General features: G+C 40.5%; 2 protein-coding genes across 4 annotated transcripts in view; one reads left to right on the top strand and one right to left on the bottom strand.

Annotated features, from left to right (window-relative positions):
• Positions 1–26,353, top strand: part of LOC115017913 (neurofibromin) — an 89,272-nt gene that overhangs the window by 30,830 nt on the left and 32,089 nt on the right. For 2 of the 3 annotated variants that reach the window (XM_029446636.1, XM_029446638.1), the window contains exons 29-35: positions 324–459; positions 3,278–3,340; positions 8,240–8,398; positions 9,168–9,265; positions 9,739–9,885; positions 9,997–10,143; positions 11,135–11,245. In XM_029446636.1, the coding sequence (XP_029302496.1) occupies positions 324–459; positions 3,278–3,340; positions 8,240–8,398; positions 9,168–9,265; positions 9,739–9,885; positions 9,997–10,143; positions 11,135–11,245 (861 nt within the window). The remainder of the gene's footprint in view (positions 1–323; positions 460–3,277; positions 3,341–8,239; positions 8,399–9,167; positions 9,266–9,738; positions 9,886–9,996; positions 10,144–11,134; positions 11,246–26,353) is intronic. The other variant, XM_029446639.1, reaches the window with a different exon arrangement.
• LOC115017915 (oligodendrocyte-myelin glycoprotein-like) lies at positions 21,725–26,192 on the bottom strand. The gene is made up of 3 exons (XM_029446641.1): positions 25,454–26,192; positions 24,575–24,787; positions 21,725–23,916 (listed from the first exon to the last, which is right to left on the bottom strand). Exons 1-3 carry the CDS (start codon positions 25,456–25,458, stop codon positions 22,932–22,934), a joined length of 1,203 nt encoding a protein of 400 aa, XP_029302501.1. The 5' UTR covers positions 25,459–26,192; the 3' UTR covers positions 21,725–22,931.

Genomic DNA, 26,353 nt, shown 5'->3' with positions numbered 1-26,353 from the left:
ACACAGTTTTGCCAAAGCACATTGTACAAGATGGTTTAGTTACAGTGTTTAAAAAGCCAACATTAAACAATCATGTTAACAATATGTTGTAATGTAAACTCAATAGAAGCTGAACATAACTGATGGATATCATCAACAATATGAGTTGTCCTTACTTGAATATATAAGTTTATTACAACACAAACATCTTGGGACAGCTTGCAGAGACAGTCGTGCCAAAAGTGTGAAGGATTCTAAGACCTTTCCAAATACCAAACCGATGACCATGAACAAATAATGCATTTCTTCACTTACTGACAGGAACTCCCTGTTTGTGTCATCAGGCTGGAACAAGGTGAGAACCTGGAGGAGAACCAGAGGAACCTGCTGCAGATCACTGAGCGCTTCTTCCAGGCCATCATCGGTTCGTCCAACGAGTTCCCCCCACAGCTCCGCAGTGTCTGCCATTGTCTCTACCAGGTAGACCCCCTCTCACTCCACCATGGCCCCCCAGCTGCTCACCCAGCCTCTCTGCCCTTACCTGTGTGTGTGTGTGCAGTGTCACTTACACATTTCAAGCTCCTGCCGCTTCACTCAGCGCACATCTCTATATATATCTTTCAACTATACACATTCTGCTGGACCAATACATCAAGACCTTTCTGTACGATCGTTTTGAAATCCCCAGAAGTTCCACATGTTCAGTGTTTGTCCTCAAGACTTTGGATGCATAAGGGCAGAAAACACCTGAAGCACCATGGGACACTAGAAATGATTCTAAAACAGGACCTTGTTTTCCTAGCTATTGCCATCGAGTTAATCGTTTACTGTCCTCACTAGTTCCTGAATATGAGTATAAAAAAAACCAATAAAGAAAATAAATGATAAAATGCCCATCACCATGTTCTATAGCCCAAGATGATATATTGATTTTCTTTGGGTTTATCTGACCAAAAATGAAAGGATACTGTTTACTGTAATAAATGACGTTTGGAAGATTGGACCCAAAGACCCTAATTTGCTTAAATAATGACTGATACGTTTGATCAGTTATATTAAATTGTTGACCTTTCTAATTGTTGCAGCCATATACAGAAGGAGAAGAGTGTAGGCACTACCAGACACAATGAGGACAAAGATGATGTAGTATAGTTATTAATGCGTGTTTCTCTCTCCTGACTGGTTTAAAGCAACAGTGTCATATTCCATTGAAACACAGTAAGTTCCATATAGAGTTACAAAACCTTAATTTGGTTGAAGGATGAATTGTCCGTTTAATTGTACAACACAGTAATTCCAAGCTGCATTTCTTCTCTACAGATGTATACTAATACATAATTACTGGCAGTAATAAGACGAGCAGAGTGATGTAGTGATCGCATACATACATATTGTAATAGCCACAGCCCATCGGAACATAATGGCCTACAAGACTACACTAATAGTCCTCCTATATAAAACCAATTGTTGGTGCAAAGACTGTGATCCAATGCTATGCTACGCTATATCAAGGTATGTTATCCATACACACATCACATGTTAATACCAGGTGGAGATGGGGCCTTAATGACAATGGCAAAAACTAGTAAAATGAGACTCTGGTTGAAGAGGATCAGGTTCAGATGGGGTAAGACGGGCTTCAGTGCCAGTTTTATAGACTATTTGGCAACATTCTCCCAGAACACACTGCAATGATTCCCCTGTCCTGTGATCACACCTAATTCTTTGCATTGCCATGGTGTCAGCTATGACTCTCTGTGCCTCTGTTGGATCAAATGAGTGGAAAAGAATCTGCACAGTTGTACTCTTCCTGTGTCTGCCGTATCAGCTGATCATTATCAGGATCTGAAATGACTGCAAAACCATTATGTTGGTGAGCATTCTGTGCCTTTTTTATTGTTTTGATCGTGAGCAGTCGAGGGATGACAGGAAACAAGAGCAGAGAGACAGAGGAACAACATGCAACAGAGGTCTCTGTCCCGACATGAACCGTGGGCTTTGCATGTTACTGCGGTACCCTCACCCCCAGGCCAGCTGGGCTCTCCCCCGAGAAAGATTTAAAACCATGTCTGCAGTACAGCTGCACATTTAGTTTGCAACCGGTAATACCAAAGGTTTGGTTTAACTTTGGATCTTTTACAAGGATCCATCTGTCTCTTTGTGGGGCTATTTTCAGTTGTAATGAGACATCACTTTAAAGCCTCTGAACAGCCTCTGCTCAGGTCGTAGGTCGGCCGGAGCTTTGATGGGACTTTATTAGGTCACAAATCTTCATCAACCAATAAAATGGTTAAATGTGTAATTTGTCGCTCCCTAACGGATACAAACAAGCTATCAGGAGATGGAAGATGTCAATCAATAAGTCTCTACACGCCACGAGACGAGCTAGAATCAGCCAGATGAATTAAAAACACCATGTAGGTGTACAGGCCCTTTAAAGTCTAATGATCTTCTCAACTATAAATACCATCTGCTTCCATTTCGCTGCTGTACATTCATCTCACAGACTGCATATTACAGCCAGAGGGTTGACGGGTAGCCACTATATCCCACTCTTTCACTGTCCATCAAAATGGCTTTCTTTTTTGCAGAAAACATCCAAACCTGGCAGCTCTGCGTAGACTGTCCCCGTTAACCCTGGGAGTGAAAATGACAAGTGTTTCCCTTAGTTAAAAACGTTGGAAGGGACATGTTCCTACTGTCCATGCCCAAAGACGATGGATTAGGTGTGATCACAGCAACTGTATCACCAAATTTATTGACTAAATAATATTATAGTCTAACCTCAATACACACATAACTTCCCCACCTGAATGTCCAAGCAGCCTCACACTGCTGCTGCTATCTCACCTTTACTACGGAGAAAAGGAAGCGCCTCTGCTTCGTCTATTCACACTCGACAACTGAATGAATAGACTTTACTGTGAAGGTGTTACATTTCTTACTAATTCAGAATGCTTCACACCCAACCCCATAAAACAAGGTCTGGGTTGTTTTTAATAACCACAGATTTTGTATTTTTCCATGTGTTGACATCTTTGATTTCCCATTTTCCATCTTGGATTTCCTTTTGAAAACGTGTAGACACACACACAAACACACACACACACAAATAGTCTGCTAAAGTCAAACTACGCTAGAGCATGCATGGACACGCTTCAAGTCCCCTGAGCAGTGATGAACACTTTTCTAAAAGCAGTTTTGATTTTCCTGTGTTTTTTTTGTGTGTGTGTGTGTGTGTGTGTGTGTGTGTGTAGCTGGTGCTGTGACCATGATTGTGCTCATCTCTGTTCTGTAGGCTACTTGCCACTCTCTACTGAATAAAGCAACAGTAAAAGAAAAAAAGGAAAACAAAAAAGCAGTAAGTTTGGAGAATCTATTTTCCCTCAGACACTTTCCCCCCTAAAGCAAAAAAGCCTTTTTTGCATTTCATTCATTTTATTTCATCTTTTTTTTTATGTTGTATTAATTTGGTGTCTCTTTGGAAATGTTTTATTCTGTTCTCCATATTCAGCTTTGTGTACAACCCTCTCTTAAAATCATTGTACTAATATTGGCGCCATTTGATGTATTTTCAATTAACAGTTCCCAGGAAACTGGCATTCTCTCTTTTCTTTCTGGGTTCTTGTGTTTTCTCTCCAGGAGACATTTTCTCAGAACATTTCATCTGCACTGTCATGTGTCTCCCTCTTTATATGACTCATTTTAAATCACCTCACCTGCCTCCCCTGACATGGCTTTCTAAAAAAACATGAATGGTGTTTCGATGAAATATCCTGATAAACTGCCCTCCTTCTGTCATGTGTTGGGCTCCTCAACTCTATGGTCTTCTTTTCCCCACTATTTATGAAGAGCAATGTGTTTGAAGTATGTGTGATGAGTCCTCCCACAGAGCCTTTTCACTCGCACTCAAATATAGATCATCTTGTGGAGATTTGCTTAAACTATTTTTGCTGCACTCAAGGGTACAAGGTCTTTCTCACCTTCATCCCCCCACCTGAAAGAGTGTGTATGGTAAAAAGACCTGGTTGTAAAGCAGCAGTGCTGATATTTGTCACTAAAGCATACAGTAGCATTAGAGAAGTGACATGAATTATCCCCATGTGATGTAATCTGCTGACAGACGTTTTTATTTCAACCATTGAAAGCAGTGTTCAGCGCTAGCAAAACATGAGAAGCCTGGTAACGTTGAACAAGAAGAGATAAAAAAAATTGTTTTATTAGAATTCAAATAAGATCCATAGCACCATTAAACTAATAACTCAGCAAATGTGGGAATTGGATCCACAATGGTGTCTATTGGAACGCAACCCTGTATGCAAGCTGCATTGTTCACATACATTGTGTGTTCCGGAAAGATTAAAAGTATATCCACTGATCAGGACTGAATCCATTCTGGCCAACGTCAGAATTTGATCTGAAAGAAAACAAAGTGCACATACTGGTATATGAACATGGTTACACTCCATCCTTGAGGTGAAAGACTTTATGCATTTGGTGAGAGCAGACCTCTCTCCAAGTCCAATGGTGCATTCACATGCTCCCATTTCCCAAGCTGGGAAGTTGTACTTCCAACTTTGGTTTGTTCATTTGTCTTAAGTCTCAATGTGGAAACAACATGACCCCAAGAGGACGTATTGTATTTATTGCTCAGAGCGTTTAAACAACACGTTGATATCTGATTCTATGTTGTAGTTCTGACTTGAGGAGGGAACTAATCAGAAACACATTTTTCCAATTATTCTGACGCCACATGAATGCATCATAGATCCTCTATCTCGCAATGTGAACGATTAAAACATAATGTGTGTATCCACCACGTAATTTAGATCCGCTCTAAAATGTAATGGGTTCTTCTGTGGCCCATGCTGCACCCATCCATCAAGTTTCATTTAAATTGGGCCAAAAGTTTTTAGGTAAGAAGGGGGAAAGAAGGAATGGAGGAAGTCCCAGCAGTACATAACAGAAACAACTTAAATGGTGTTGCAAAGGAAATTCCCTGAGGGGCAATAAAGGATTCATTCATGGTTACTCTATATATAGCTAAGGCGATGATATTGATTGACACATTGAGGAAGAGAGTATTTGGGGAATGTAGTCCATACTCTCAACAGACTAACTACATTTTTTCTCTGATGATCTGACCTGTCTTGAATCGTTAAGTGACGCGACACATTTAATGAGGTTAGAGGCAGGACCCTCAGGAGATGAGTCTGAGATGTATGAATTCATGGATAATGTCAAGAGAATGCAGTTTACAGTCGGAACTACTATTAGATCAGTTATCCAAATACCAGCATCTGGCTGTCGGATCAACTGCACTCACTGATAAAAAGGGACGGATAAACACTCAAGGTAAAACAGTCCTAATCTGGTCCTTTCTAATTGTTAAGCCTTTTAAACTTATTTTTTTGGCCATGCCAGTGGCATTGATCTAGGGATGGTTGGTCCACCACTTTGGTCCAGACTGAAATATCTCAACTAGTATTCACTTTTTACATTTGGTACAGGCATCCATGGTCCCCAGAGGAAGAATACTAATAACTTTAGTGGTTCCCCTGACCTTTCCTCTAGCACCATCATGAGGTTGAGATCTGCGTTTTTGAGTGAAATATCTCTACATTTATTTGATGGATGCCATGAAATTTGGTAGACACATTCAGGTTCCCCTGATAAGATACATTGTAATAACGTTATGATCCTCTGTCTTCTCACCTGGCTCCATCTTCAGGTCAAAGGTTTTATGACAACATACCTGCAAAACTAATGAGGTTATTAACTAAACGTTATAGCCATTCCACTCATGGAATTAGTGGACTTGACAATTTGCTGTAAATGACTTCTAACATGTTGATGCAGTCTGCCAAACAGTAAGTAAAACAAAGACATATAAGTCTAGTATGTATTTATAAACTGTGCTGGAAAACAATCTCCTGCAAAGAGTGAACTCTGCGTAGGTAGGTCTCTGCTTTGTTGTGTGCGAGTGTGTGTGCTCATGCATGTAGATATAGTCAGTATTCCCTTTATCGGACACATTACCCTTACTTAAGCTGACCAAAATCTAAAATCGCCAAATTTGGTAAAACAATGAAAGATTAGATGGAAGCACATTTTATAGTTGCTATTACTTCAGTTCCCAGACGGAAATCTAAATTCTTTATTAAAGACAAATTGTAGTTTATTACAATGTGGATCTTGTAGTTTTGGCCATCATGACATTACCGGTCATCTCTGTTAGGTGTGATAACATTGTCGGAGACGTGGGAATGGGGCGACGTTGCTACAGCAAATAGTGATAGTGTTCAGATGACCAGAGGGGTTGGAAACAAGCCACATGTTAACCAGCGCTGCTTTTGGTTTTTGAACCATGCAGCAGGCAATGCTATAAACCTTGTTAATGATCACTAATTGGTCTGTGGTACCCACGAGCAAATCATCTCCATTTGCTTCTTGAGGGGAAACGGTAAACGCTGTCCGGTTCAGAAGGAGGCATAGTGGAGGACCCCCCCCCAACCTGGGGGTCCGGAAACACAAGTGTTGCTCACCAAAGCTACAGTTGGCCTATATCTCAGGTTTTCATTCATTTCTGTGAAGAAAACTCAATGACATTGTTAATTTTAAATGTCACAGGATGTAGGCTATATTCACAGAGCCTTCCCTCTCTGCTGAACAGCCTAAATAAAAGTAAAACTGATCTCTGATGCAATAAAATGCTCAAAATGTATCCAACTCGCTCGTTTTACACAAACTTCCCGCAGGTATTGCGCCCATTATTTGGGTTAATTGTGCAGTTTATCATTTGTTATTGTTATGCATTGAATACAATATGAGATTTTTTATATATATATATATATATAAAAATAAAATTAAATATAAATAAATAGAAAAGGATTCCCTTAAGTAAAAAAAGTTTGGGAACCCCTGTCCTAGAGCAGTTGCAACTCCAGGAGGGACCAGAGTGTGAGGAGATAAACATGCACGCAGAGGAGGTGGAGGACCATACTGAGCCCCATATACACTTTATCTGTTTAAGCAAAAACCCATCTGCACATACATTTACAGTAGGTACACTTTAAACTGGAAAGCCTAAGGAATCATTGAGCTCCATGTCATGCTAGCTTGTCGCAAAGGAAATAACTGTCCAAAGTTCAGCAACATTTTGCTGAAGGAAACACTATCACGGCAACATTCACAGGGCTCCATTGACCTCCCTCCTCAAGATGTCTGAATGGAAACGGGTTCAATGGACACCCACGAGTCTCCCTTTAGACCTGCTTACCTTATGATGATCCCATGCAGTTACGGGCACAAATCATGCAGTTTTTTGAATGCAGTGTAAATGTGTTATTTTATTTGAATATTTCTGCATGCTGAGCTTCTTAAACAGTTTGAGAACATGGTGTACAAAGGTGTAAGAAAAGACAAATATGGATCTATCTAAAATGAGTGAAATGTTATTTTTAATGATATGAATAAGACTACAAAATAAATCTGAGGTTTTAATACACTGGAGTGAAGCCTTAATGGGCACTTCTACAGGCCAATCTACATCTTCAATACAATACTCGCTGTTGATCCGTAGAACGGTCTGGCTCTTACTGCAGATCTGATAATCTTAATTATTATGTTCCAAGAACTGCTTTTTATCTGCAACCATGCCTCGTCATGCCTGTTATTGACTGACGGGAGGCTTGAGGGACAGACTGAACTCTCGGCAGCGCTAACTGCGTCTGGTTCTGAATGTGTCACACGCATAAAGCAAGATGTGATGTGCACGTTGGGTTCTTTTGGGATTCTCACATGTACGACTCATCCTCTGCTTCGCAGCACAACTCATAGCTCTACATCTGTCATCCGCCGCCTTTTTTATTCACAACAACAGAGAGGGGACAGATGGGTTCCTTTTATTGCATTTCTTTCTTTTCTCTTTCTTGGGCTGTAACTGGAGAACCTTTGTAGCTCTCGTTACAGCTCAAAATGACCTGGGATTATTTCTAAATCTCTTCATAGGTCGTCCTCCTTCTGAACCTGACATCTTTTACTGTTCTGGCCCAGGCTCACCTTGCTCTGCTATGTTACACATGGATGTATGCTTAGTTTGTTATTCTCATCATTCTCACCTTTGCTCTTTTCAATGTACTGAAATCCATTTTTCCTTCCCTTTGCTCAAACCTTTCTCTTCTGTTCCATCTGTTCTACATTTCCCCTTGGTTTTCCCCTCCTTTGTCTTCCCTTGTTCCCTCCATCCTCCTTCACGCAGGTGGTGAGTCAGCGTTTCCCACAGAACAGCATTGGTGCGGTGGGCAGTGCCATGTTTCTGCGCTTTGTCAACCCAGCTATTGTTTCTCCCTATGAGGCTGGCATCTTGGAGAAGAAACCCCTACCCAGGATAGAACGGGGTCTCAAACTCATGTCCAAGGTAAGGCTGGTGAATAGAGGGACACGGATATGCGTTACAACAATAAGCCAAGCTATTTCATTTAGACCATTTTGACATTAAAGGGCGTAGAAAGTGGAGTTTGGAATTATGACGGTTAAATCCACTGTATTGTACAATATTTGCCAGGAATTCTCTCCAAAATCTAGCAGTGAGGCGCCTGTGATTGTTGGCATGCATGCTGGGTCAATCTTTGTGTTCCCTTGCTCAACAATATTGTATGGAGAGAATAAAGACGCCTTCTCCAACTACACCTGTTGTAGCATTATTGTGTCCTTAAGAGCTTTACAAGCTTCAATGGCAGCTCTCATTCTGCCTTGATGGTTAAATGTTGTTTAGAGTTGATGTGAAAGTAGAGGACACACTCAAACTACAGAAACAAGTACAAACTGCTTAATGCGAAAGATTTTCCTTCTCTGCCGCTCCACACAGTTGAGAACTAATGTGGTCCAACACACAATGTCACAACTTGGACACATTCAAACTGGTCATGTTGGACATTTGGTAGCTGACATCTACAGTTGGCATTGTGCTTCTTCTTCCTCAGAGATGGCAACTTTTAAGTGGAATTGCTCTTTTACTAATACCAAAAATAACAGTCGACAATTAGAATAAACATCCTTCTGTCATTAGTTTCAGTATTCCACAGGTCCGTAACATCCAATGTCTTCTATGCAAGTATTGTCAGTTGCTTAGGAGCTGAAGTCAGGATTGTTCTTAATATGCATGTTTTATATTCCTGTCTTTTCAGATTCTGCAGAGCATTGCAAACCATGTCTTGTTTACAAAAGAGGAACACATGAGGCCTTTTAATGACTTTGTTAAGAGCAACTTTGATTCAGCCAGAAGGTAAGACACTTGGAGCTCGACACTAACTGCCCTCAGTCCGTTTTCTTCTCACATAGTATTTGTTTAAAAAATCTATCCAAACTATAGTTTTGATAAAAGTATTGTTTTGGTTCAATCTAGAGGACCCACAACATTGTTTAACTAAAAAACATTTTGCATGAGTAAATCACACCAGCAGTTAATTATTGATGTCATAAATGTCCGCTGCATTTGAATGAATATTACAGTTTTTACTGTATCTTTTGTGATTAACCTCTGAGACTAAGGGACACTGCGGCTGCGTGGCTCATTTGAGCGACAGGTTGTGTTGATTGTTTCTTACTTGATGAGGGTTTACTAGGTTACTTTGGTCATAAAGCAGAGTGTTCTTTAAGGCGTCCTGGTAGAGCATGAGATGCAGAGACTCTTCTAATGACAACATTTCTCCACAGCACCACTGTAGTTTAAGTGTGTACTCTCTTGTCTCATCCCAGGTTTTTCTTGGACATAGCATCTGACTCTCCGCCCAGCGACTCGGTCAACCACAGTCTGTCCTTCATCAGTGATGGTAACGTGCTGGCCCTCCACCGCCTGCTGTGGAATAACCAGGAGAGGATCGGCCAGTACCTCTCCAGTAACAGGTCAGGATAGGGGATTTTATGAAGCCGTATGTTCTAAATAATTAACTAATTCTTTAGCACTACTTTACCACATCATTTTTGTGAAATTATTCATTATGATCTGATCTTCAGAGACCACAAGGCCGTAGGCCGGCGACCTTTTGACAAGATGGCCACGCTGCTGGCCTACCTGGGACCTCCTGAACACAAACCTGTGGCTGACACTCACTGGTCCAGTGTCAACCTGACCAGCTCCAAGTTTGAGGAGTTCATGACCAGGTAGCCTGTAACATAATATCTCCTCATGGACTTGTTTCTCAAGGTCCTCCATCACATCTCCCAAAACAAGCGAGTCACTTGAGTAGATTCTAAACCTCTGCTCAGCCTCATATTCTCATTTCATCCTGTAGCTGTTTTCATTTATTAGAGCGTAGTTGTGTGCACTTTATGAACCCTCGGTGGGAAATGTCCCTTAAACGTCTTCTCACCTACTGCCTCATCAGTTGCTTAAAGGTGTGTGGGTCTGACTGTTGATTTCAGTAAGATTTCAGAAATCTTTTATTTTTCCGTACTCACTGTATCCTCCCAGCATTCCGTAATACTCTGAAGTCATATTATTAATTATTAACTCAATGAATTAACTCAATCCTGGATTGCATTCTGAGAGACTGACTGAGTTATACAAAATCAATGTTTGGTGGTTTTCTGTATCCTCTTGTCTCTATATCACTCCTTGCTAAACATAAAGAATCTGCTGGCTATGCAGCTGGTAAATGGTGTGGCTCTCCCAGTTACACTGTTGCTTCAACATGTCCTCTAAAATCGTCTTCCTGAGGTACTGAAGTTTGCTTTCAATAAGCTAAATGGGTGTCTGCAACTGAAAACAAAAGATAGAACATGATGAGATTCTTAGCAAGGCACTGGCTTAAGAAATAAAGTTGATCACTGGGTGTAGTTTGCTCTACTTTTTAAAACACATTTACTTAACTCTAAATCAGTACGATTGGTCAAAGGTTTTTTTTACTCTGTAGCACTGAAAATGAAAAGTGCGCCTATAAATACAATTTATGATTATTTAATTGCTATGGACAGATTTTCCCACTGGGATTAAAAAATATCTCTAATAATACAACAATATTATATACAGTAGAAAATGATATTATGAATATTGCTCTAATATATCCTGAGTGTGATATAACAGCGTTAAGTCCTAAACCCTGTAACATAAATGAAGGTTGACTGAGCCTCAGCTCTCTGGTTTGTTCTGCAGGCACCAGGTCCATGAGAAGGAGGAGTTCAAAGCCTTAAAGACCCTCAACATCTTCTACCAGGCAGGAACCTCCAAGGCTGGCAACCCAGTGTTCTACTACGTGGCCCGCAGGTAGGACCTGGGCTTCCACCTTTCTTCTCTCCTTATTGTCAGGTTATTGTGGAGGAGTATGAACTGAGCAGTAACTTTACAGCTGTGAACGCTGAACACCAAAGTCAGCAACAACTCCAGCTCAGGCGGTTCTTTAAGGTGGGCTGGTCTTTAAGGTGGGCTGGTCTTTAAGGTGGGCTGGTCTTTAAGGTGGGCTGATCTTTAAGGTGGGCTGATCTTTAAGGTGGGCTGGTCTTTAAGGTGGGCTGATCTTTAAGGTGGGCTGGTCTTTAAGGTGGGCTGATCTTTAAGGTGGGCTGATCTTTAACTTATAGTGTGGGCGAATTTACCCGAAAATACCTACAAACGACATACTTAAAGTAAATTGAAAGCTGCTCTTCAACCATTTGCACCAGCTGCATGATTTTGGTCTCATTCAAAAGATAACTCTCTATTGTTCTTGCAGAACAATAAAATCCAAGTGCTTCTGGCACTGAGTAATAGTGGTCTGAATATACTGAATTTGAAGAAAATACACTCCGCCTGAAGTTTGTTGTTGAAGATGGGTATAGCTGGTAGTCCCGAGCTGAAATACACAATAGAAACATAGAACCAAGTGTTATCAAGTTCACCACCAAATTTCAGATAAAAAGGATAAAAACTTAATTTATTAGACAGGTTTTTCTAAGAGTAACACCAGGCGTACACCAACTGTGCAATTTGTACATATTATATTTATTAATAAATATTATTTTTATTTATTTATAAATAACTATTATATACCCATATTATAGTAAGTGAAGGATAAACAAAAAAATGTTCTAATATCTTATGTTTGTTTTGTATTTTCTTCTGAACAATAAATAATAAATATCATTTTGAAAATAATTTGTATTTAAAAAAAAAAAAAAAACATGGAAAGTGACACATCTAACGAAAGAGGCGCTCATTTTCTATACGATGCGCGCGCCACCAAGACGCTGAGCTGATCCTGGCACAGCCTGCCAATGAAAGAAGAGGGTGGGCACTTTCTTATCAAGTTGACACTCATTGGCTCATGAAGGTTGTAAAAGACCCATCGAAGCTCCGATTGGCTCAAATGAAGTGTCAATCTAATGTTGAGAGCCCGCGCTAAAACCAGGACGTGTATGAACCGTGATGAGCGCACAAGTTATTAAGTTATAACTGTTTATGATCACACAATGTAAAAATCGATCAGCTGATTTCACAGATTGCAACACCTGTTCATGGACTTTTATCGATGTGACGATGTTCACAGTGGACATAGCGCAGTTTTTCTCGTTTTTACGGCACTGGTTTAGCGGTTCAGGAAACTCACAGACCAATTACATGCGAGTTAAGCCATCTCACGTGATGCTACACAGCCAATCAAATCTGTGCATTCCAGGCGGCAAACATTGCGACTCTGAATACAGACAGATGAGAGGTGAGAGGCGAGTGACAGACGGAAAGATGAGTTAGCGATTAAAGGGTAGGAAAAAGCTGAAGAACTCGGAGCTTGAATGTCGAATCAAAACAGCAATCTCCTGATGTAATCTATATATTTATTTAACGCAATAAGTCAAACAAAGAAAATATTCTCAGCTGAGGACACTTTTCACTTCGCCGTTTCCACAGACCGCATGGCTCAAAGAGCCCCATCGTTGCGGTCTCACGGCTCCGCTCCAGGTGTGTCCCGAGAGTCGTAAAACATGCGGCTACATAGGAGTAGGCGTTGACCTTCTCCTCATTGGTCCCAGTTTGGCGCCTACACGCTCCTCCGTCAGCAGTCAGGAAGTAATGGTTTGTTGACCTGTTCTCTTAAAGGGGAAGTGTCCCTATTATGTTTGTAATACACTCAGTGCAGAAAATACATAATTGCAGAGAAACATATTCGTAGTGTAGATATATATATATATATATATATTGATTGAGGTAAACAAATACATACGATAGTCTTTCCAATATGGATTAATTTACCTGACAATTCCCCCTTTACACACCATTTATGGTGTGTATAATCTCCAGTAAATATAAGGCACCGAGTGGTGTACAAATTCAGCATATGGTATACAAGAATACATTCATAGTGCACTTGTTTTTATTCCAGTCATAAAAAATACCTTCTGTATAAAACCAAAGAACTTCATTTGTTATTCCAGCATAAAGACAATTAGCTTCAGTATAATAAAAAACACTTCCAGTAAAAGACAGTAAATATTAGTAAACTTTTAATGTCTGTATAAGACTGTAATATCTGTATACGACTGAGAGACTGTAACTACAATAAAGTCAGTGGCTTCGGTAGACACTTTGTAGAGTTATTCACACGAAATCATCTTCCTGGTTGTCGTGTTCCTGCTCTATATCATAGTCTATGAGTAACTTGGTTTGCTCCTGCATAAAAAACTGACCTTTCTCAGTTTCTTTCTCTTTGCTCAGGGCAGTGGTGATCAGTCTAGTGGTCAGAGTGTGGATACATGGAATGCCACAGCATCCACATAGGATTATTATGCCTATCATTATCGGTATGAACAACACCAACATCTTATACTGACCAAACCAACGCTCCAGGGAGCCTGTGAAGTAATTCTATACCCCACTGTTTGATGCTAGCTCTTTGCTGAGTCTGTCAAGTCCTTTCAAAGCTCTGGTAAAGGATCCATCAGGGGCTGTGTTATTTGGGATGAAAGTACAACACAGAGCCAAACAATTTGCAGACACCCCCTTTTTCAGCTAGCACCATGTCTAATGCAATTCCGTTCTGTAATCAGGCTAGTTCTATCAAATTGCATAAATCTATGGAGAGGGGCTGATACTCGTGTACATTTGTTTTGTTATTGTGGAATCAATCAATCTCGTCATGTGGCTTCTAATTTATGGTATAGCAACATCCACATACAGTAAGTATTCAGAATCAGAATAATCTTTCTAATACTGAAGATACCAGTGACATGAGAACTCTCCATCTCCCGGACCGTCTTTCCATAGCATCACCAGACTAATTCTCTACCCCTGAATTCTCTGCTGATTCTTTATATAATGTTGTCAATCTTTGTAAGGCTCTAGTAACTGATCTCTCTGAAACAGTATTATTTGATATAATTGTGATCCAAACATGGCACACACACACACCTCCTTTCTCTGCTCGGAGAATGTCTAAAGACATTCTATCATGTCAATAAGCTGCAAGCTGCTTGTTGTTCAGCTTGTCCCTTAACGGCATCCCTTGTAATAATTAATAAACCTCTGTTAGATGCAATGAATGCAATTAATCTACATTCTTATTAGTAGTTGCCCATCATAAAAACAATGAGTCAAAACCTGCTCCAATTTGATCTCTGGCACTCCCCGGGGGACTCCTACTGCATCTCTTGTATGCTGTGGAGCTGAACCTCTCCCCAGGTGCTGTGTTTCTCTTCAGCCGAGTTCAAGCTCACAAGAGTTTGACCTGTTGTGGGCCAAACATAGAAACGCTCGACCAGTGTCATCAATGCACATATTTCAGTCTTGTGCTATTGGTTCTGTGAGTTGGAAATCTCTTAATGAGATTTTTGCAAATTGGGCTGAGTGGTTCTGTTACACTGTGCATCATTGTTAACAGACAGGTTTACTCTGTTATTGGTCCAAGTAGTACTGGGACTGGGCTTAAAGCAAGGAGGGGCCTGACTGGTACACACACACACACACACTATATTTACTGAGCTAGTGGTATACAGTTTGCAGTCAAGCCACATATTCTTCTCCACATATCCTGTCTCCCTGCTATTCTATTTCTTACTGTAGTAACTTTATATCCTTTCCTACTGACTGCTTTGAGATTGCAGTCTTCTTGTTTTCTACCTTTATCCTAAAGTGTCCTTGTGGACCTGCTCCTAAAACCTCAGCTGCCTAAAACAAACAGTCTCTAATCTCTGGGATGCGATGAAACGATGGTGAGGAATAATGGATCACAATCATTTATTTTCTTACATGTCACTCCTCTCCGTGGCAGCTGTGCTCCTCTGCCCACCTGACCTGTTCTGCATATTGTTAGGGAAGAGGGACAGGTTATTACGTCACAGAAATCAAATTTGATGTGGTTGTGCAGTCTCAGGTGTACAGGGCTATACTCACCCTCCTGTGATGACTCTGACCCCCATTTCACAGTCCCCTTCTAAAACTTCGGGTTGTTGAATCTTCACTGATGGTGAGACAAGTGCCCCTATGGGTACCACCTCCCTGTGTAGTCAGACTTCACCACGAAGAGGTCCAGTTTCTGCTTTATGGAGTCAGTGTCTCTTACAGGAGTGGTGATATATTTATGTGTCACCAGGATATATTTTTCTCTCCCTCTTCTTCCTTTCCAAATGGTGGTATATTTCTAAATATGGCTCTGATAGTTTTCCCGGCACAGATAGGGAAACTTGGCATGATTTCCAGTGTTCTTTTATACCATTAGTCTTTCACACTTATTTACATCAACACTGATTATTGTACCCTAAATGTTCTTATTCTGTCTAATGTTTTATGTTTTTGCAGTGCAAGTACTTTGACCTGCAATTCTTACATAAAGCTTATTATTATCATTATTATTATTATCCTTTACCCACATTACCTTATTTTACAGTTCATTTAGCTGTAAACACTTTAGCTACTGTCATAGCGTCTACTGTATGTGTTGGAAATACTTCAGCTCATTTTATACACGTCTATAATCGTTAAACAATATTTATTTCCTTCATATTTATTTAGTTCAGAATATCCGTTTCTCGGCATTCGGCCTTTGAATCAAATGCTATGAATATACTCTATTAATATAATACTCAATATAATACTCCCCCTTTTGAGACATGGTCAAATACCGTGTCTCAATACACACATTTATATCATTCTCGGTAGTACTGAGTTCTTCTCTGGTCAAGTGTTCTTTCGTCAGTTGTCTCTGTCTTGTATGTAATTATTCTTAGTCCAAACGGCTTGTTCTTACTTTATAGCTGCATCTCTTTCAGTAGCTCCGTCTTGTGTTCTGGCGTGTTTGTCTTCTCATTTACATATTGTTGTCTACTAAAACTGGATCAGTTCTTATCATATGTGTTGTGCCTTTATATAAAGCAATATACTTTGGTAGCTGTACTGCCTTCAATAAGTCTTCTATTAGAGTGAGTAATATGTTTGTTAGTCAATGTTACCATACCTTTATGCTGTACTTGTTGAGCAAACACATGTTGAACATGCATAGTTACCGTCTGTGTAGATATTTACAACTTTGTCTTTCTTTTATCTGCATGTCTCTGTCAATGCTATCAGTTCTGCTGCTCTGCTGACAGATGATTGGGTAGAGCTTCTGCTTTTAATACGTCGGTCTGTGTCACTACAGAAATCTTGTCACATTCGGATCCTCTAGGTTACTTTACATGATCCGTTAACAAACATTTCTATCTCTGGTTCCTCTTAGGGAACGTCAGTCAAGTCTGGTCTTGGTGAAGTTCCTTGTCCGTCTCTGTCGTTTAGTCATGTGGTTCTCCGTCTTCAGCTGTTGGAAATAATGTAGACGGATCAAAGTTGTACATTATTCTATAGTCAGATGCGGTTGTGAAAACAAAATTGACACTGCATGTGTCACTGTTAAAGTCAATGGCCTGAATAACACTTGATGCAGAGGCCTGACCTGCCATTGAAGCTGCAGTTACTGCTCATGTGCAGTCAGGCATCGCCTTATCTACTGGGTCTAGTTGTGAAGAGTAGTGAACCACTGGTCTACTCTTATCTCCATGTTTCTGTGTTAATACTAATGTCATGAAGTCTGCCGTTTAGATAAAAGGCTTCTTATAGTCTGGTATTTCTAAAACAGATGAGTTTACCAAAACTTTATTTTCTTAAATAATTCGTCAGCTGTTTCATTCCCTATTATCTTATCAGATACTGATATAGGGTTTTTAGAAATCCGTTTTGACAGAGGATTAATTAATAGTGCATCATTTTGGCACTCAGCTTCTACAGAAATTACACAATTTGTCTCTTAATCTGGTTTAGGTGCTTCTAATTAAGTTCTTCCTCTCTTCTTCCAGTGCTCTGCCTGATTGTGAAATGTTGTAACTCGAATTCTTTACTATTGATTTGAACAATTGTAGTTTATTATATCAAGGCGCTCATCATATCCTTATGGGATTATTATGTAAATGCACACTTCTTTCCCTCAAACTGGATTCAAACTAAATCTGACTTTCTTTTACCACTTAGCTGGAAAAGAATGCGTTTGCTATATCTATTATTATAAATGTGCTCTCTGGATGCTCTTGGTACTACAACTTTATTTACTACCTGTAACTCTGGTACCATCAGCCTTCCTATATATGGCCGTTTTCCTTACTGGAAATATGGATTGCTCCTGACACTTGATCTAATTCTCTGACACTTCTTGCTTAAACAGATACCATCTCCAATATGGCCTGATACTAAAGTCTTTTATTATTATTTTTTATTCTGAACGTAATCTATCGTTAGCTGATTGTTTTTATTTTACACTCTTTATTCTGAGTATTTTGCGGCTCTGTTCTGCTCTAATCATTTCTGTCTGCTCCAGAATTACACAAAAAGTCTACATATCTGTCATCCACACACTTATTAAACATGTTTTCTCAAAAACATATAAGAGACAGTTTTCTACACTTTACAATTCAGCCTCCTTTAATTGACTATGATAGTGTGTGTGAATGCAGATATACAACCTGGTTCCAGAAGTGTGGATCCCCGTTGCTGGGGAGTCATGTTCTCTTGTCAGTCCTTTTTCTCACGTCCGGTCTACAGTCTGGGGTTCTGGTTTCACATTTTTCTTCTCTTTAGCTTTCCTCAATTCAATTGGATTTTTAATTGTAATTTACCAATTTGTCTGCTGGTGCACGATTTTAAATTTATGTGCACTTTAATTGCCATTCCACAGGTGGAGGTGTTTAAATTTTGTAAAGTTTCTATAAACTTTTAGTTGTAGTCTCAATTTTGTCCACCAGAGGCATTTAGCTATCAACCGGATGTGGGTCTTTTTTTTTTTGAATTCCCACCGGATGAAGAAGGATAGAAAATGGAGGTTTCTTTGTTCTAAATTTTCTTTCATTTTGTAGAAAACTCGCATATTTGGTTTTAATCACTCGGTCACTACATCACTTATGCTTTTTATTTCCACCCAAAATGCTCCAGCATAAGACTCAAGGTTTAGTTTATCACAATTTACTCTCACATGCCTCGTAACCTCAAGTAGGCGGAATTAGCGACCCAGCATCACGTGGCCACCGTTAGCTGGTCCTAATCTCTGAGGCCTTTCACAAAAACGTCTCCTTCTTTCACGTTTTTCCAACTTAAAACTACTTCACACACACTCCACGGTTCTCTTTGATTTCACAACCGTCCCCCAGTCAGTTTGAACAGTTTTCACCCGTTCTACAAACTCCAATGCATTAGCTAAATATCAACGCTAGCTTAGCCTCGCCTTAGGCCTGCTTTAGACACACTTTACTCACAACAATACAACAATACAACAAATCTTAACATGTTTTACACTATGCTTGCCGCAAAGGAGATGATATACAACATCTGAGACTATGAGGCGATCGTCATCGGTTCTCACGTAATTCAGGATTATAATCACTATCCTCCTTTGGTAAACAACACTAGCTTCTAAGCCACGCTTCCCTTAAGTCTTTGAATTAAACTATACCTATCTGCCTTCCAAAGGACTTATTTAACATTAAACTAACTAAGCTTTCTTAGCTACCTTCCTTAGGTGTTTTCGTATTAAACTATATCAATGCAAGCTTACCATAAGCTTTATCCGGTACCAGACCGGACACCCACTCTGGGATTTGTTTGATTAATATGAGCACGAGGCCCTAACCAGACTACGCTGGAACCCTCCATAGGCTTTTAGTGATTAATATGAGCACGAGGCCCTAACCAGACTACGCTGGAACCCTCCATAGGCTTTTAATAAATATCGTTAACACAATTAATATGTTCGATGCTTGCTCTTATCACTTGTATTTCAACATTCAGGATTGCTTTTTATCGTTTAACAGCAGTTGTATTAGCTATGACCGTCGAACATTGTTGCTGGCATTCATTAATAAGTTTTCCTAGTCTACCTGCAGTGAATATTTGTTTTAACCGGTGTTCACTCTCACCTGATCTTTTGCACGTGCAATGAATACCAGTCAACGATACTCGGCGATCGTTCTTCACTTCTCCTTTCTGGAGCCCACCCAGGGACGCCAATTAAAGGGTAGGAAAAAGCTGAAGAACTCGGAGCTTGAATGTCGAATCAAAACAGCAATCTCCTGATGTAATCTATATATTTATTTAACGCAATAAGTCAAACAAAGAAAATATTCTCAGCTGAGGACACTTTTCACTTCGCCGTTTCCACAGACCGCATGGCTCAAAGAGCCCCATCGTTGCGGTCTCACGGCTCCGCTCCAGGTGTGTCCCGAGAGTCGTAAAACATGCGGCTACATAGGAGTAGGCGTTGACCTTCTCCTCATTGGTCCCAGTTTGGCGCCTACACGCTCCTCCGTCAGCAGTCAGGAAGTAATGGTTTGTTGACCTGTTCTCTTAAAGGGGAAGTGTCCCTATTATGTTTGTAATACACTCAGTGCAGAAAATACATAATTGCAGAGAAACATATTCGTAGTGTAGATATATATATATTGATTGAGGTAAACAAATACATACGATAGTCTTTCCAATATGGATTAATTTACCTGACACGATACAGGGCGAGAAGACGGAGAAAGGGAGAGAAACACTGACGAAGAGACGGCAGACAGGGAGAGAACAATAACTACTCATGGCGCTCTCCAAGAAGAGAGAAGTCAACAGAGCTTTCAACCCAGAATGGACTCATTCATGTTCATCCTACCCACTGGAGCACAACACCAGTGTCTCATATGCTCAGAGACCGTGGTGCTCATTAACAGTGGTGATGTGAAACAACACTATGAGACAAAGCACAACGTTATTGACCAAACATACCCACTCAAGTCTGAACTGAGGGGACAGAAAATAAGCACTCAGAGCTCAATATGATTTTGATTTGTGACAAAATAAAGCAAATAGGCCACCTGACAGCATCATCAGCCACAGAGAGCAGTTTAACCCAGGACTTTGCTCGTGGAAATTTTCTCTAACTGGACCTTTTAGAAATTTTGTTGAATACCCCTGGTTTATAGGTAAGTGGGCTCAAAGTTATGATTTTGAGTGTACTTGCTAGTTTGAGGAGCTGATTGTACCTGCTGTTGTGATTTTCATCTCAATATCTAAATAGACGAGATTCTAAGCTTTCCAAAAATATAATATTTTATTTATTAATTTTTTTAATAGAAAATGCACATGTACAGGCGCAATAAAACTCCTGCTGGGCCCGCACACGGTAAGAGGTTTTAAGGTGGGCTGATCTTTAAGGTGGGTTGACCTTTAAGGTGGACCAACTATTTTTCTGTTTGTGACAAGCCGCTCCTCTGAGTTTGCTCAGCTTCTTTTTTTCTTATTTCGTTTAGCTGAGCATTAATTGGTCAAAACTCTTAGTGGAGAAAGAAAGTAGAGACAACACATTATAGTGTAATAAAGAAAGGCTTTGCTACAGCAGACACAGATCCTTTCAAATCTGCCTGGATCAGCCCTCATACTGATCCATCCATCTCTCAGCATCAGAACCTTGAGTTGGGATTTTTGTTTTATTATTTTTTATTGTTCTGATCTTATATTTTCTTCTACAATTTTGGATCTTGGAAAACCTTTAAAAATATGTTTTTAAAATGTAGGTTAGAAAAACACATTGTTTCATTAGCATGAGGTTACAAACACTGTTGTTGTATTTGGCGCTTCATAATGCGCCACACATTTTCAATGGGATCGTAGCAGCAGAGCTAACATCTGCATCACTCACTGATTCAGGCTGTGTGCGTTTAAAAAAAAAAAAAAAAAAAAACGTGGATATTTTCGTCTGAGTTTCTGAACGTTGGGGTCGACATCGCTCCATTTATAATTAATGTGTTGGATTTTTGACTTTCTTTGCACCTTTTTCAATGTGAAAAGTGAGTTGTGATTTGGCGCCATATATTTAAAAAACAACAAGACAGGCATTCAATGTTGGTTTTCGGCCTTGTCGCCTACGTGCAGAGATTTCTCTGGATTCTCTGAATCTTTTGATAATATTATGGACTTAGATGATGAAATCCATAAATTCCTTGCAATTGTACGTTGAGAAACGTTGTTCTTAAACTGTTGGACTATTTGCTCACGCAGTTGTTCACAAACTTGGTGCACCTCGCCACATCCTTGCTTGTGAACGACTGAGCCTTTCGGGGTTGCTTATTTTATACCCAATCATGACACTCACCTGTGGAATGTTTTTTGAGCAATCCTCAACTTTCCCAGTCTTTTGTTGCCCCTGTTCCAGCTTTTTTGGAAAGTGTTGCAGGCATCAAATTCAAAATGAAAAAAAACAAAGTATCAGTTTGAACATTAAATATCTTTGCTTCGTAGTGTATTTAATTGAATATAGGTCGAAAAGGATTTGCAAATCATTGTATTTTGATTTTATTTACATTTTACACAGCGTCCCAACTTGGAATTGGGGTTTGTAATTTGTAAAAGGTCCATTAAATGACCAAGTGCCAACATATGTTTCTATTCATGTTTTGCAATTAAGTTTAACTGAATCGTTGTTAAGTCAACAGTCCATCTGGGATTCTACAGGAGGATTTGTAACTAATTGTCATAATGTTTGCAACAGTTGCTAGTTGAGCTTCTTCTACAAACGATAGATCAACTCTGTTGTTTCTTCAGTCCAGTGAATCAAACAAAGACTTGTGAGTTTATTTTGTTTTTGACACAAAAAGTCTCGGAGTCTTGACTAAAGCAATGGTTAGGCTAATTTTCACCATGATGACCGCTGTAAAAAGGTCTTTCTTGTTCTTTGTTTGGCGGAAAGATATTTTCATGTTTGTCCTGACGTCGCCCCCTACTGTAAAACACGATGATTTGAATCATCAGCCAGGAAGAAGTTTTATAAGCATTATAGTCAGAAGAAGCCAACAGTCACAGCTTAGTAAATGTGACAAAAAAATCTTGTACACCTTTTTGACAGGAATACCAAACAGCTCTTGCCTTTGCAGAAATTTTGATGGACCAATTTCTTCAATTCTTACAACATGATTATTTGTTTCTTGTGCATAGTTATTGTGTTGCATACAGTAATACATCATATGGGATTCATTGCATTGCTCTGTTGTAATTCATAGAATTTCTGATTATTTTTATTGAGTTTCCACTGCAGGAACACCTATAACCATTCATTCTCATTTAAAATATTTCAACCAGCCCTTTGTTGGTAACTCCTCTCTACTCAGTGACAGTACAAACAGGGGCTATTGAATGTTATGTGATGTATAATGTCAGTCCTGTTTTGAATGGCTCAGCAGTGCCAAATGTAGCACAAGCATCACAATTATGATGAAAGCATAGAGCACAGCAGTCAGTCAGTGTGCAATCATTATATCGACACATTGTCATGTTGAGCTAGTTGATGCTACACTTGCTAACACAAGGCAGTAACAGTCGCAAAGGTTTTTATACAAGAGAAATGAAAATGGAGGCGCTCGTGGAGTTTCTTGGTCATACATTCACTGTTTAAGACCATCATATAAGTAGTGTATTCTGTATCCAGTGGAGGGGTTCAGAAGGTGTTGAATGCTGTTATCATGACTAAAACAGTCAGGGTGACAGTTTCTTGAGTCTTGATGAGGAGTCCGTGACACTTATTCCTTGAGTTAGTGACTTTGGGCTTTTTTGTTGAAGACACTGCTGTTGTGCTTGTGTGTGTGGAGAAACTGTCAAAACTTGTAGGAGATGTCCAGACAAACACCATGTGGTCCTCAGATTCATTCCCTCCTCTTTTGTCCTGATATATTCCTGTCTCAAAGAGTGCCGACTTGGCCTGGTAACTAGACGTGACCTCTGCAGTCCTTGCAGGTGATTGACCATCATGCCCTTCACCTCTGCTGTTAACCCAGAGTGGTGGCTCTGTGAACAGCGCAGAGTGCCACCCCTTCCCTGGTGTTGCCTGGGGGGTTTGCCCACAGATAGGTCTTGTATAACAGGGGCAGCCTAGGATGGTTGCACTGGCCTTCTCAGCCCATGTCAGGAGCTTTGTTATGTTTTCTTCTTCTTCACAAGCCCAAGGGTTATCCCCAAGAGTCATCACCTCCAGCCCCGTCAGCTTATCAAATATCCCCTCAGACAACCAGGAAAAACTATTAGCATGCAAATAAAACTTTGCCAGCCTTGGCAGTCGGTCCAGCGATCCAGGGAGGATCTGCATGAGATAGTTATGTGACAAATCAATGCTCTTCAAGTTGTGCGGCATATTGGTGGGCACGGTCCAAAACCTGTTGTGACTGAGGTTGAGGGCTTGGAGACTCGGCAGCGTGTTGTTGATGAAGACCACTCTCTCCAGCTCGTTGTCCGACAGGTCCAGTACTCTCAGGTTCCAGTGGTAAGCTGTGTTGTTTTTGTCCAGTGAGCGCAGATGGTTCCCCGCCGCTCTGATGTCCCACAGAGACCGCGGCAGGGCGGGGGGCAGGGTCTCTAGGCGGTTGTAGGACAGGTCCAGGGTTCGCAGGTGGGCATAGTGGGTGAGCTGGCTTTCCAGACCCTGCAAGCTGAAGCAAGAGTGTAATATTAAAAATAAAATCATCATCAATAAACTAATATAGTGTGTGTGTGTGTGTGTGCACAGTGAAGTTGGCTTTTATTCTGATACTGCTGAGCAACTACAAAATAATAAATAAATAAACATTTTGCAGCCTAACCGTTAAAGCAGGTAAACTCTAAGTGTAACTTTTGTCCTGAACAGTGGTCATAAATGAGGATTAGGGGATGATGTGAAATGCTAATCTGTAGTGTCACTATGAACTACTACAATTTGACAGTATCAGTTACACAACATTGTCTACTTTAAGTTTAATATTATTAAACAGCTCCATAGATGCACTCAAAGTCCTTCCCCACTACAGATTATAAATGATCGTCCTAACACTTTACATTGCAAGTGTGAAAGCATGTAATGAGATGGTGAGTCAGATCACGCTCTGGAATATACGACCCGTCAGCTCCTGCGACCTTCACAGCACCACAGTATTATTCTGAGTAATACAGATAGCTTGCAAGCAGTCACTAGGTAGAGATCAAAATAAATAGAAAAAAGTGTACTACAAATGTCCCCGAAGATGTTATTAGGGAGGCAAGGAAGGACTGCAAATAAACTGCCAAAGATTATGACCGTTAACCAAATTCCAGTTCAGCGCCGTCGCTGCTTACCTATTAAAAGAGATGTTGAGGAAGCGGATGTTGTGCTGCAGACCAGGCGGTAGCTTGGTTAAGCCTCGTGAGGAGCAGTCCACCACACGGTGTCCGCGGCTGCAGGAGCACACAGTGGGGCAGATAGACAGCACCCAACCTCCTAGCAGCCCACACAGCAGCAGGAGGAAGAGGCAGAGCAGAGGGGCAGAGCAGACAGGCATGGTCAGGGCTCTAGAGAGTGAGAGAGAAGTGTTAGAACAGAATAGAATAGGCATCTTGATTTGATCACAGAAAAAGATGTAATGGATTTAATGTTCCATATGTATTATGGTAACTCCAATAGTACAGATTCATTTAAATGCTGCCCTATTCTTAGAGTAAAGGTTCCCGTTTTGTTAGGGTGCTAGTCATGCTGAGTGCCAAGCAGCTTGAAGCTCTGCCAGTGGGACCGGAGTGCTGCAGTGAGACTCAATTCATTCAGGGCGATACAGTAGCTGTGTGTCCGCAACTGCAGATGTTCTGATTTAAAAACTAAAGGTCCATGTGTTTGTGTTTTCAAAGACTGGACTGTGGGACATGTTAACACCCTTTAAACCTGCTCTCAGACGGTTGCATTATTCGGTTGCTGATGGCAGTTGATGCTCTGCTGTGCTTGTGCCATCACTAAATTCTTCTGTATTTTCTTTAAATGCCATTATATTACTTTTAGCAATGCCTCCATGCAACACTAAAAGGAGAAATCTGCATAGTGACAAAGCAGGGAGTCGTTTCCTCATGAGCCAGCACAACATTGCACTGTAGTTTACTGCATTAACAAGATTCAGAGTTATACGGCTCACTGCTCAGGTGTATGTGGGTCATACATGTTTCGTTATCTTCCCATTTCAAATCACTCACCTCATCCTCTTAGTGTTGGTCTGTCATCTCTCCTTGCCTCCTGTCGTCTCCTCCTGCAGCAGTTTTTCCCCCTTTTATTGGATGCTGTTGGAAGGTACTCGTCTCAACCTCTTTTTATCTGGCTGTTATTGATGTTGTGGCGTGGCACTAAACATGCTTGCCTGCAAGTGCCGGCCCCTGTTTTGCTCACCGCTCTGCAGGTTCCCGATGCAGCTGGAGGTTTGGGATGGGAGGGAGGGAGAGGGAGAGAGAGAGAGAGACACGGAGAGAATTGCAGCAGCGAGCCGGCCCACTGCTGATGAGGCAAGCAAGAGCTGGAATAGTGTGTGTGTGTGTGTGTGTGTGTGCGTACATGTGTGCGCTGACAATGGCATGCTTTGCACAATCTCTCTCTTGAGCACACACTTTCTTATACACACTTTATATTAACAATTGATAAAAAAGTGTAATATGAAAGGTGTCACTTGTACCACAAGCCCTTTTGCCTCTTTCAGCTCATAATTTTGGTTTTACAGCACTTGTCACCACAAGCAGTAGTCAGCTGTTTTTTGCAAATAATCTCTACTTCTACCTGGACTAAAGCAGCTATAATGGATACTTCCAAAGTATGAAATTACAGTGTAAGGGGTCTCTTGTATTTATGAACCTACAGAGAGACCCTCTCAGCTTTACAAAGCTTTATAGTTCCATATATGTCCAGCCCACAACTTTAGTGTTTTGGTCACTCACTGCTCTCATAGTGTTGTTTCCTGCTGTAAGAAAAGCCACCATACACAACCTGCTCAGCAGCAAAGAGCAGACAGACACCGTCAGAGAGAAACACGGTGGAGCGTTTTGCAGCTAAAGAGCCAGATACTTTAGACCAGGCCAGAGATAAAATCAATCCAATCAAATGTATTT

The sequence above is a fragment of the Cottoperca gobio genome, chromosome 13 (assembly GCF_900634415.1).
Source record: "Cottoperca gobio chromosome 13, fCotGob3.1, whole genome shotgun sequence".
Classification (NCBI taxonomy): Eukaryota; Metazoa; Chordata; class Actinopteri; order Perciformes; family Bovichtidae; genus Cottoperca; species Cottoperca gobio.
This window is presented reverse-complemented; position numbering and strand designations above follow the sequence as displayed.

Excerpts from the sequence above, each read along its gene's own strand:
- LOC115017915 (XM_029446641.1), bottom strand. Across the intron at positions 23,917-24,574 it reads CTCAACATCTCTTTTAATAG|CTTGCAGGGTCTGGAAAGCC; the intron begins GTAAGCAGCGAC and ends CTCTTGCTTCAG.